The 13,416-nt window shown below is 43.5% G+C and overlaps 1 protein-coding gene across 3 annotated transcripts in view; it reads left to right on the top strand.

Annotated features, from left to right (window-relative positions):
- The window catches only part of heatr6 (HEAT repeat containing 6), a 134,971-nt gene extending 126,086 nt beyond the window's left edge, over window positions 1–8,885 (top strand). For all 3 annotated transcript variants that reach the window (XM_033045606.1, XM_033045605.1, XM_033045607.1), the window contains exon 20: window positions 3,964–8,885. In XM_033045606.1, coding sequence (XP_032901497.1) covers window positions 3,964–4,529 — 566 coding nt within the window. In that variant the 3' untranslated portion in view covers window positions 4,530–8,885. The remainder of the gene's footprint in view (window positions 1–3,963) is intronic.
- The last annotated feature ends 4,531 nt before the right edge of the window (window positions 8,886–13,416 follow it).

Raw genomic sequence — 13,416 nt, 5'->3', positions numbered from 1 at the left:
CTGGTGTTTAGCGTATTGTTAGTATACAGGGTGGTCGCTGGTTGGTGTAGATTTGTTGGGCCGAAGTGCCTATTTCCTCACTGCATCTCAAAAGTCTAAAGGTCTAACATCTAAAGTCAAGGTCTTTCTCGAATAGTGAAAGGACTGGATCGAGTGGATGTGGAGAGGATGTTTCCATTAGTGGGAGAGTCTAGGACCAGAGGCCAGAGCTTCAGAATAAACTGATGTGGCTTTAGGAAGGAAATGAGGAGGAATTTATTTAGTCACAGGATGGTGAATCTGTGGAATTCATTGTCACAGAAGGCTGTGGAGGCCGTCAATGGTTATTTTTAAGGCAGAGATTGTTAGATTCTTGATTAGTACGGGTGTCAAGGGGAGAAGGCAGGAGAATGAGGTTGAGAGGGAAACATAGAAAAAATAGGTGCAGGAGTAGGCCATTCAACCCGTTGAGCCAGCACCGCCATTCAATATGATCATGGCTGATCATTTAAAATCAGTACCCCGTTCCTGCTTTTCCCCATATCCCTTGATTCCTTTAGCCCTAAGAGCTAAATCTAACTTCTAACTCAGCGAATTGGCTAAATCTAACTTCTAAATCTAGCTTCTAGTTAGCAAAATCTAACCTAAATCCAGCTAACAGTGAATTGGCCTCCACTGTTTTCTGGCAGAGAATTCCATAGATTCACAACTCTCTGGGAGAAAAGTCTTTCCTCATCTCAGTCCTAAATGACCTACCCCTGATTCTTAAACCATGACCCCTGGTTCTGGACTCCCCCAACATCGGGAACATTTTTCCTGCATCAAGCCTGTCCAAACCCGTAAGAATTTAATATGTTTCTATAAGATCTCCTCTCATCCTTCTAAATTCCAGTGAATACAAGCCCAGTCAACCCATTTTTTCATCATATGTCAGTCCCGCCATCCTGGGAATTAACCTGGTGAACCTACGCTGCACTCCCTCAATAGCAAGAATGTCCTCCCTCAAATTAGGAAGCCTAAACTGCACACAATACTCCAGGTGCGGTCTCACCAGGGCCCAGTACAACTGCAGTAGGACCTCCTTGCTCCAAAACTCAAATCCTCTCGCAGTGAAGGCCAACATGCCATTAGCTTTCTTCACTGCCTGCTGTACCTGCAGGCTTACTTTCCGTGACTGATGTACAAGGACACCCAGGTCTCATTGCACCTCCCCTTTTCCTAATCTGACATCATTCAGATAATAAACTGCCTTCCTGTTTTTGCCACCAAAATGGATAACCTCACATTTATCCTTATAATGCATCTGCCCACTCACCCAACCTATCCAAGTCACCCTGCAGCCTCATACCATCATTCTCATAGCTCACACTGCCACCTAGCTTTGTGTCATCCGCAAACTTGGAGATGTTACATTTAATTCCCTCGTCTAAATCGTTAATATATATTGTAAACAACTGGGGTCCCAGCACCAAGCCTTGCGGCACCCCACTAGTCATTGCCTGCCATTCTGAAAAGGTCCCGTTAATTCCTACTCTTTGCTTCCTGTCTGCCAACCAGTTCTCTATCCATGTCAATACCCTCCCCCCATACCATGTGCTCTAATTTTGCACACTAATTTCTTATGTGGGACCTTGTCAAAGGTTTATTGAAAGTCCAGATACACCACATCCACTGGCTCTCCCTTTTCCATTCTACTTGTTATATCCTCAAAAAATTCCAGAATATTAGCCAAGCACGATTTCCCCTTCATAAATCGATGCTAACTTTGACCGATCCTGTCACTGCTTTCCAAATGCGCTGCAATAACATCTTTAACAATCGACTCAAGCATCTTCCCCACTATCGATGTAAGGCTAACTGATCTATAATTCCCCGTTTTCTCTCTCCCTCCTTTTTTTAAAAGTGGGGTTACATTGGCGACCCTCCAGTCCACAGGAACTGATCCAGTGTCGAGAGAACATTGGAAAATGATCACCAATGCATCCACGATTTCTCGGGCCATCTCCTTGAGATCCATCAGGCCCTGGGGATTTATCTGCCTTCAGTCCCAACAGTTTACCTAACACCATTTCCTTACTAATGTGGATTCCCTTCAGTTCCTCCCTCCCATGAGATCCTCGTTTCCCTAGTATTTCTGGGAGATTGTTTGTGTCTTCCATAATGAAATACTCGTTTAACTTCCTTTTTTTCCCATTATAAATTCACCTGTCTATGATTGTAAGGGACCTACATTTGTCTTCACTAATCTTTTTCTTTTTACATATCTAAAGAAGCTTTTAGAGTCATGTTTTTATATTCCCAGCAAGTTTTCTTTCATGCTCTTTCCACCCCTCTTAATTAACCACTTTGTCCTCCTCTGTTGAATTCTAAATTTCTCCGTCCTCCGGTTTGCTGCTTCCTCTGACCAATTTATATGCCTTTTCCTTGGATTTAACACTATCCTCGATTTCCCTGGTTAGCTGCGGTTGAGCCGCCTTTCCCGTTTTATTTTTTCACCAGATGATGAATTTTTGGAGGTCTTTAAATCTTTACCGTTGCATCTCCACCGTCAACCCTTTAAGTATAATTTTCCAGCCTATCCTAGCCAATTCCTGTCTCATACTTTCAAAGTCTCCTTTCTTTAAATTCAGGACCCCAGTCTCTGAATTAACCGCGTCCCTCTCCATCCCAATGCAGAATTCCACCATATTATGGTCACTGTTGCCCAAGGAGCTTTGCACAACAAGATCGCTAACTAATCCTTCCTCATTACACAATACCCCGTCTAGGATGACCTGTCCTCTAGTCGGTTCTTCTACATATTGGTTTAAAAACCCATCCCTTATACATTCCAGGAAATCCTCCTCCTCAGCGCTGCTATCTATTGGTTGGCCTAATCTATATGTAGATTAAAGTCACCCATGATAACTGCTGAACCTTTGCTACACACATCCCTAATTTCCTGCTTGATGCTATCCTCAACATCCCTACTGCTGCTTGGTGGTCTGTCCACAACTGCAACAAGCGTTTTTTGCCCTTGTCTGTTTCACAGTTCTACCCGTACAGATTCTACAGCATCCAAGCTAATGTCTCTCCTTACTATTGCATTAATCTCCTCTTTAACCAGCAATGCCACCCCATCTCCTCTTCCTTTCTGTCTGTCCTTCCTGAATATTGAATACCCCTACATGTTTAGCTCCCAGCCTTGGTCACACCCTGGAGCCATGTCTCCGTAATCCCAACTATATCATATCCGTCAACAACTAACTGCACATTCAATTTATCCACCTTATTACGAATGCTCCTTGCATTAAGGCACAAAGCTTTCAGGTTTGTTTTTCTTCTCTCCCTTCTACCTTTTGCTTCTGTCCTCCTTTTATGGCCCTCTGTCTCCTGCTTTGGTTCCCATCTCCCTGCCCTGTTAGTTTAAACGTGACCTTTCCTGCACTCTCTTCCCCGTTAACTGCACGTTGTTAACGCTTCCACGTTGTTGACTCCACCCCCCCACTGTTTAGTTGAAACCCACACGTGTAGCACCAGCGAACCTGCCTGCAGAATGTGGGTCCCCCTCCCATTAAGGTGCAACCCGTCCCTTTTGTACAGGTCACCCCTGCCCCAGAAGAGATCCCAGTGATCTAGAAATCTAAATGCCTGCCCCCTGCACCAACTCCTCAGCCACACATTCAGATCCCCAAACTCCCTGTTCCTACCCTCACTAGCACGAGGTACTGGAAGCAACCCAGAGATGACCACCCTAGACGTCCTGCTTTTCAGCTTCCTACCTAGTTCTCTGTACTCACGTTGCAGAACCTCCTTCCTCTTCCTACCCACGTCGTTTGTGCCTACATGCACAACTATTTCCGGCTGCTCACATTCCCTCACGAGGAGAGATAGATCAGCCATAATTGAATAGACTCGATGGGCTGAAGAGCCTAATTCTGCTCCTATCATTTATGAACATGAACCAGTGTGTTGCTGTTGCCTCATTGTGATTCTTCTTTACAGATTCTGCCTCTTGGGCACCGCAGGCATTCTGTGCTTTGACGTCGGTGGTAAAAACCTGCAAAAACTTCAAAGTGCGCATCAAGTCAGCCATGGCGCTTGCCATCCCGGACTCCCGCCAGCGCTACGGCGACACCAAGCAGTTCTGCGAGATCTGGAGCGCCCTGGTGCTGGCCTTGGAGAAGAGCGAGGAGACAGAGGACTTCCTGGAGTTTAAATACTGCGCCAGCCTGCGGACTCAGATCTGCCAGACCCTGCTCCACCTCCTGCGACTCGTCTCTGCCGAAGACATGCCCTGCATCCACAAGACTCTGTCGGTCAAAGGCAACTTAATGCGAGTTTTTGTTCAGCGCTTCCTGACGTCGGCAGTGGAGGCGGATGAAACGATGACTCAGTCAGACCCACAGGATAGAGCCAGGATGCTGCAGGAAGCCGTCCAGAATATAAACAGCCTGCAAGATGTGGCTCTTGACGAGAGGGAGATGATTGTCAAATATTTAGATGACATTTTTAAACATTGTGTGGAACCCATGCAGACAGAGACTGGTCCAAAAATGACCCAGGCGTGAGAATTGCTTCCTTTAAGGGCTATCACCACTTTATGCCTGCTTATATGCTGGATGTAATTTGCATTGCATTATTTCAACAGCAATGCCTGATATTAGCTTGTATTTTAACGAAATGTGGTGGGATTGGATATAACATTGGCTCCTCCACTTCTAGCCTCTGAGGATTTGGGATTGTGTTAGCTGGTGGCTGGATTGAAAGCCCAGAGTGACCTTGGTCAACCAGATGCCGGTTTACAAACGCAAAAGACACTAAGTGCTGGAGTAACTCAGCGGGTCAGGCATCACCTCTGGAGGACGTGGATAGGTGACGTTTTGGGTCGTCACATTTCTGCAGACCACGACATGAATAGGCCAACCTTCGGTCAAATATTTAGATGACATTTGTAAACATTGTGTTTAAAAAAGGGTGCCGACACCTAATGTCACCTATCCATGTTCTCCTGAGATGATGCCTGACCCGCTGAGATACTCCAGCACTTTGTGTCTTTTTTCACCCTTGTGTTTGTTCCAGATTTGTCCATGTTTCTTCCAGATTTCATTCCAAGTCTCCCAGAGGCGATCACTCCTCGCTAGGTTCCAGTAAGTGTATTCCCCCATCACCCCCTCCCCCCCCGATGGAAATTGACTCAGAACTACTGTCGGCCTGACCGAGGAAGAGGAGCAAAGCTGAACCTGTGCAATTGGTGGTCGGCTTCTAATGTTATAAACCAAATAGAGGTCAGTTCACTTTCTGCCTAAGCTGATGTGGGTGTGCTCAACGCCACACAGGGTCTCTGAGATGGACATGACACTGTCATTAGTAATAACACCTCCTTGACAATTTTTTTTTTTAAGTGTGGGTGGAGTACAGAATAAACTGAAATGTCTTTTGAAGTGCCACAGTGTATTCAGAGTAGGTGGGTGTACTGTGGAATGGAATATTTTCATTGTGTATCTAAGCTCTGTCCTCATTATTGTTAGGCTACGGGTCAGTTTGCATTTCTATTTATGTTTGTTTTTGTCACCCCTATTGGATCAACACTGCCCGTTCACTCCCACTATAACAAACACTAGGATTTCAGTTGTACAGTAAACTGAATCCTTGTCTCTTTTGGAAAGTAGGCGTTCTTCAAACCTAAAAGTTGGATTAAAGGAACTGAAAATAAATTTGCACTCAAATTGCATGTGAGTATTGAAAGCACATTCAACTTTGCATCATAGACTCAAGGGACTGCAGATGCTGGCTTGCAAAAAAAAAAGACACAAAGTGCTGGAGTAACACTGGGTCAGGCATCATCTCAGGAGGACATGGATAGATGACGTTTTTGGGTCGGGACGTTCAGAATACAACATGAACTGGCGACGTTTAGTCAGAAGCCTATCCATGTCCTCCAGAGATGTTGCCTGACCCGCTGAGTTACTCCAGCACTTTGTGTCATTTTTCATCCTTGTTTTTCAATCAATGTTTGTTGTAGATCTCTTTCAGAAGCCAGTTTGTAGCTCCACATGGGTTTCTGCCATAGGAAGGTTGAAGCCAAATGCCCGATGTACATAAGAAGAGCTGCTCTTGAACTCTATAAAGTAGTACCTGTTGTAGAGGGCTCTCAGCAGCTGCAACTTGCTCTCATCTATACTGATCCAAATCCAAGATTGCAATCCAATGTCAGTGTTAGCTGCTTGCCGCGTTCAGGCCAACGAAAACAGATTTCTGTCACGAGAGAGTCCCAATTTTGGACCAACACTGACCAACAACTCACAACTTTTAGGAGATGACAGATATTGAGAGTTGCGGCAGAGTTAAACCACGTTCCTTTTTCACAGATGTAGAGTTTTAGACATGGAGTTATACAACACACAAACCATCCCTTCAGCCCAACTCGGTCAGTGCCTGTCTGAGCAGTCCCGCAAATCACTCCAAATCTCTTCTATATATGCATACATGTCTAAAAGTTTTTTAAAAAATTGTAATTGTAGCCATCTCCACCACTTCCCCATGCCGCTTGTTCCGTATGCTTACCATCCTCAGTGTGAAATACTTGACCCTCACCTCTCCTTTAAATCTCTCCCCATCCACCTTCAACCTAGGCCTCTAGTTTTAGAATGACATCCCTGAAGAAAAGACTGCAGCTATCTGCACTATCTCTACTCCTCACGATAAACCTCAACGGTCAAGCCCACAACATCTATTGTTCCAGCAACTTGTGACAGATCAACTGATCAATCTCTTATGCACACCTGTTTTTTCCAGTGGAAAAAAAGACACAAAGTGCTGGAGTAACTTAGCGGGTCAGGCAGCATCGCCGGAGAACATGTACAAATGACATTTTGGGTCGGGACCCTTGAATCTGAAGAAGATGAAGACCCAGTCTGAAGAAGAGTCCCGACCCAAAACATCATCTATACATGTTCTCCATGGATGCTGCCTAACCTGCTGAGCTGCAGCACTTCAGCATTTTTATGCCTTTTGTTTCGTAAACCAGAATCTGCAGTTCCTTGTTTTTACTCTCTCTGTTTTAGCCAGTGATTTATTTTCTTATGGGTACTTTCTCTGAATTGGAAAAAATCGTGAAACTTCTCAATTTCTGGTCAAAACTACTTACTGCTGTACCATTTGACATTGCGCATCCAATGTAGCAAAGATATCCTCAAGGCATTTTGCTTAAGTATCATCAAATTACATAAAAACCACCTCGAGCTCCAAACTGTTCCGATGTCATGTTTACTTTGATGGGGTTGCATACCAGGGAAATGGCATCATCGAGTTAAGCAGGTTCTTCACATGATAGAGCTGACAATTCCAGTTGTGTGTCTGATCAGGACCACTAAATCTTTTCATCCTTCACATACCCACCATGTGAGAAAGCTTCTGGTCTTTCTGCTCTTGTTTCCCCCTGAACAATTCTGGATTCCAAACCATATTCATCTGTTAACAGCAATACAGTAATATTACATATATGTGGTCTCCAGCATCAACTGCAGCTACAACACAATTCCCACTACCCCCTTCCCCAACAAGCATCAGAAACGTTGAGATTAAAGCTTGCGGAAGAATCCTCGAAAGTTACTGAGCAAAACTCTGTGGTGGAGTGGAGATTATGCAGAAGACATGACAGAGTAGACCTATTGCATCTCCTGTGCCAACAAGAGTTCCTGGATAAATCTCTCTTGAAAATTGACCTAAATCCGTTGAAACTTTCCGATCGACTTCTCCTGTGTGTGTGGTTTGGCAAGACAAGGATGAGTGGAATCTTCCTCCATTTTCCAGCAAGTTGATGAGGAATCGCCTCCCAATTTCTCAAGTAGTGGAAACAATGCCTTTTACTAGTCACTTTTCCTATGAGTTTACTCGTTCAACTCTTTGGCTGTAAAGGACTAAGCTTTTGGAATGTGCAAAAGCTTATCTTTGGACCAAACTATATCACCAGGAATCCTAATATTGACTGCAGTATGAATTATCATCACCATCGTTTTGTGGTTTTCAAATAACATGTTTACTACATAACGCACAATGATATCTTTGTGCTTTAGTACTTGCCTCGAGCTATATGATTTGAGTTTGGGCAGGGGTCCAATTGTGTAGTTATTCTTTGCAATTTATGTATTGATTGTAATTTAGGAAACATTGGAGGTCTTTGCCTAATATTTATCCATGAGGCAGAATACCTTCCAACGTCATTGTTGCTCTTTACGAGTCCTTTCTGTTTATGAATTTAATCACTGCCTTTTGTAGATTTCAACATTGAGCACACTTCTGAACTAAAACTCAAAGTGTTGGAGGAACTCAGCGGGTCAGGCAGCATCTGGGGTGGGAAATGGACGGGCGACGATTTGGGCTGGGACTCTTCTTCAGATGCTGCCTGGCCCCCGCTTAGTTCCTCCAGCGTTTAGTGCTTTGCTCAAGATTACAGCAACTGCAGTTTCTTGAGTCTCCACACTTTTAAAACAGTTCGGCTGCAAAGCGTTTTTGGGATATTCTGAGGTGTGAAAAAAAAAAGCAATGTCAATTAATATATTTTTAGTGTGGATTTGAAGGTTCAATGTGTTCCATGACAGTCAAGTACAGATGACAGCGCATTCATTAAATTCTCTTATGAAAAAGAGATCACAAGCCACCTAATTTGTTGCACAGAAATACCAGTGGATTCAAAGCTGCCCAAACATTATTCCTTGCACTTTGTTGCTTTATCCAAATTCTGTTCTATGCCTGATTTACTGGTAACATTTTATCTACCTGTCTGATCTACTGGTAACATTTTAATGTAACTCCACACCATCTTGGTTGCATTCAGTTTATGCGCATAATGTAATGTTCCGCCACTTTTCAATTTAATTCTATATTTATGTTACTAATTAAATGAGATTATTTCTTTCAATAAAGTGGTTGTTTGCTTCATGCATTTATAAAAGTGAAAAAAAAAGCCAAACCTTGCCAGTGATTTCCCTGGTCAACAAAGAGATGGCGAGGGTGGGCACGGTGGCACAGCGGTAGACTTGCTGCCTCACAGCGCCAGAGACCCGGGTTCCATCCTGACCACGGGTGCTATTTATAATAATAATAATGGATGGGATTTATATAGCGCCTTTCTAATACTCAAGGCGCTTTACATCGCATTATTCATTCACTCCTCAGTCACACTCGGTGGTGGTAAGCTACTTCTGTAGCCACAGCTGCCCTGGGGCAGACTGACGGAAGCGTGGCTGCCAATCTGCGCCTACGGCCCCTCCGACCACCACCAATCACTCACACACATTCACACACAGGCAAAGGTGGGTGAAGTGTCTTGCCCAAGACACAACGACAGTATGCACTCCAAGCGGGATTCGAACCGGCTACCTTCCGGTTGCCAGCCGAACACTTAGCCCATTGTGCCATCTGTCGTCCCATATCTGTCGTCCCATTGCGCCATCTGTCGTACGGAGTTTGTACGTTCTCCCCGTGACCTGCGTGGGCTTTCTCCGGGTGCTACGGTTTCCTCCCACACTCCAAAGACGTAATGGTTTGTAGGCTAATTGGCTTTGGTAAAACTGTACATTGTCCCTAGTGTATGTAGGATAGTGTTAGGTTGCGGGGATTTCAATTTCAATTCAAGTCACTGAAATAAGATCTTCCTGGTTCGTAGAACAATGCACTGCAACATTTAATCACTAATCCCCACCTGTAAGATTTTTGAGATGATTTTATTTCAGAGTTTCCCAATCAAGAATAATCTTGTTCTCTTTCATTTTCTCAAAGGAGGGCAGAAAAAAAAAATTGTGGATTGTCAATATTTAGTTTGATTTTTTTGTCACGTGTGGCGAGGTACAATTAACAATAGACAATAGGTGCAGGAGTAGGCCATTCGGCCCCTCGAGCCAGCACCGGCATTCACTGTGACCATGGCTGATCATCCACAATCAGTACCTCGTACAGTGAAAAGCTTTTTGTTGCGTGCTATCCAGTCAGCGGAAAGACTATACAATATTATAATTCCATAATAGAAGAGGAATAGCAGTAGACAGATACCGGATAAATGGTATAGTGTTTAGTGCAAGATAAAGTCCAATGAAGTCCGATTAAAGATAGTCCGAGTCTTCAAATGAGGTAGATAGTAGCTCAGGACTGCTCTCTAGTTGTTGATAGTATGAAATTGTCTCTAAATCTGGAGTTGGGCATTTTACCATCTCTGTGCCTCTTGCCTGATGGGTGAGGGGAGAAGAGGGAGATCTTTTTGTGGCTGTGCCAGATTATTTAATCATTCAAGGTAGACAAAAGTGCTGGAGAAACTCAGAGGGTGCGGCAGCATCTATGGAGCGAAGGAAATAGGCAACGTTTCGGGTTTCGGCCAGAAACGTTGCCTATTTCCTACGCTCCATAGATGGTGCCGCACCCGCTGAGTTTCTCCAGCATTTTTGACTACCTCTGATTGTCTATCCTATTTATGACTTTAATAATTTAATATATTTCTATGTGGTCTCTCAGCCTCCTACGCTCCAGAGAAAACAATCCAAGTTTGACCTCTGCTTGTAGCTAATACCCTCTAATCCAGGCAGCATTCTGGTAAATCCCTTCTACACCCTCTCCAAAGTCTCCACATCCTTCCTGAAATGGACTGACCGGAACTGTACGCAATATTTCAAATAACAAATGCAAAGTTGTATAAAGCTGCATGATGACTTCCTGACTCTTGTACTCAATGCCCTGACCGACGAGGGCAAGCATAGCATAGACTGCCTTTACCCTCTATCTACTTGTGTTGCTACTTTCAGGGACCTATGGACTTGGGTAACCCTTTGGGTTTCGGCCCGAAACGTTGCCTATTTCCTTCGCTCCATAGATGGTGCCTCACCCGCTGAGTTTCTCCAGCACTTTTGTCTACCTTCGATTTTCCAGCATCTGCAGTTACTTCTTAAATATATAATCATTCATTCTGTTTCATAGTAAAATATTGTAACTGTCTTAGTTTCTGAACTCTACCTCCACTTATGCAAAGACACATTGTAAATATACAATGTAAATAGTAAGTTTAAACGAGAACTTACCAGTTCGAAGTTTGATCGTTATTTTATGAGGACGCATGCGTGTCATTCTTCAAAGCAGCGGTGTGAAATCACAGATAACAGTAATGACTGAACATAGTAAGATTAGAGAAGAGGATACCAGTTGAACTTTATGATCAAGGGTGGGAGCGGAGGGCACGTAATCCCTCAACGTTACTCCTTATAAAATAACGATCAAACTTCGAACTGGTAAGTTCTCGTTTAATCTTACTATTTTACTTCGGAGTCACGTGAGTGACTATGTGAAGATTTCAAAGCTCTGTGATTTCATGCCGTGGAAACGAGTCCATGCATCACATCTGCCTTAATTGACTAAGGGAGGAATTGTGTTAACATGTTTAAACATGAATCCGACATTGAAAATCCATGATAAATTTATTAACAACAAATTATAGCCCCTATTTCATGGGGTGAAATCATATTACAGAACTTAAAATTGATTCTGCAAAAGTTCCAGGTTTAACCACTGGTTTATGGTAGAATTGTTGGAACGTTTTTTCCCTTGACCATCCTGCTGTCTCCAGGATTTGGTCCATCGGTACGTACAACTCCATAGCTGCCGATGTAGCTGCAGCCCTGGTGGAATGAGATTTGAATATGTTAGTATCCACCCCAGCTGTTGTTAAAACCTGTTTCAGCCATCTGGAAATAGTTTGAACCGACACTTTTTTGTGGGGTTGCTTGTGGCTGATTAGTAGTGCCATCTCATTGCCTCTGATGTTTTTGGTGTTCTCCATATATAACAATAAATGTCTTATTATACAGAGACGATCATCTATAGGGTAAGCCCTAAATTCTATTTTGAGGCCTGATGATCCTGTTCTGTTTGACTAATTCGTGAATATGAAAAGTTATATTTCTTGTTGAAGAAGTCATATTGTCCAGCCTTAACTTATGTAAAGACTGTACCCTTTGTGCTGTGACCAAAGCCATCAGCATGACTGTTTTATGCGTCAGTTTTTGCAGGGACAGAGCTGTTGCTGGAGACCAATTCCTTAGCAACGTTAGGACAATACTCACATCCCATATTTGAGAGTACCTGGTTCTTGGGGGATTGATATTAAAAACTCCCCTCATAAGGTTGGTTACCAGGGGGTGAGTCCCAACAGAATGACGCTCTGATCCTCGCCATAGATATGCTGAAAGGGCACTTCTGGCGCAGTTAATGGCACTGTAACTGAGCCCCTCATCATAATGGAGGCCTGCCAGGAATTCCAGAACAGACGTTATGTTCATCGAGCTGTAAGTGATGTTGTTTCTGTGACAATATATCTCCCATTTCCTGATGTATACCAGATATTGTTTTTTGGTGGACTGCCTGTGAGCCGCTGAGATAATGTTCAATGTTCGGTCCGTCAGTCCCAGTTCCAGTAGAGGTTTCTTTAGACTCTACAAATTAATAAGTTTGTCGTATTATGACATGGATGGCTATCCCCAGTTACGGGATGAACCAACAAATCTGGTCGTTTCAGGATGGTGATACATGGTTCTAAGACCATGTCGAGTATCACAGGGAACCATGGTTGAGTAGGCCAATCGGGCACTACCAAAAATTTGCGTAATACCCGACTGATGAGGCAGAAAGGAGGGAATGCATAGAAAAACAATTTCCCCCAATGCAGCGAAAAAGCATCCATCGCTGATGCCCCAGGGTCTGGTTCCCAAGAAACATAGTTTGGTAACTGGTGATTGAGTCTAGATGCAAATAGATCGATATCTGGTGTTCCATACCGTGCTACAATATCAGCAAATACTTTTATATCCAACATCCATTCGATGTATTCATTGAATTTGCGTGACCTGGTGTCTGCCACTGAATTTAGGTTACCTGGTAGGTAAGTAGCTGATATCCAAATATTTCTCTGGATACACCATTGCCAAATTGTATTAGCCAGATTGTCACATGATGTTGATTTGATTCCACCCATATGGTTAATATATGCCACCATGGTGGTATTGTCAATCTGTAGTCTAACATGCTGGTGATATATTCCAGAACAGTATGACTTTAGGCCATAGAACGCACCCAACATTTCCAGGTAGTTTATGCCAAGTGTCTGTAGTAATGATGCCTCCTGTGCATTCCATCTACCTCCACAGCTGGAGATGGAATTGGTAGCACCCCAACCAAGTGCACTGGCATCAGTTTGTAGCACCACTGAGGGTTGCTGATAATGATAGGGCTGGAACAATGCCGAATGTTATCCCTCCACCATTTTAAATTCCATAATTGCTTTGATTGGTAGCTTCATTGGTCTGTCGAAATGACCAGCATTAATTTTGAGTGCTTGTATTTTTGCCCTTTGTAAATTTTGATAATACAAAGGTCCAAATTGTGTGGCTGGAAAAGCAGCCACTATTTTGCCAATCA

The sequence above is a fragment of the Amblyraja radiata genome, chromosome 28, assembly GCF_010909765.2.
Source record: "Amblyraja radiata isolate CabotCenter1 chromosome 28, sAmbRad1.1.pri, whole genome shotgun sequence".
Classification (NCBI taxonomy): Eukaryota; Metazoa; Chordata; class Chondrichthyes; order Rajiformes; family Rajidae; genus Amblyraja; species Amblyraja radiata.
Note: the sequence above shows the minus strand (reverse complement) of the source record. Positions and strands in the feature narration are given on the sequence as shown.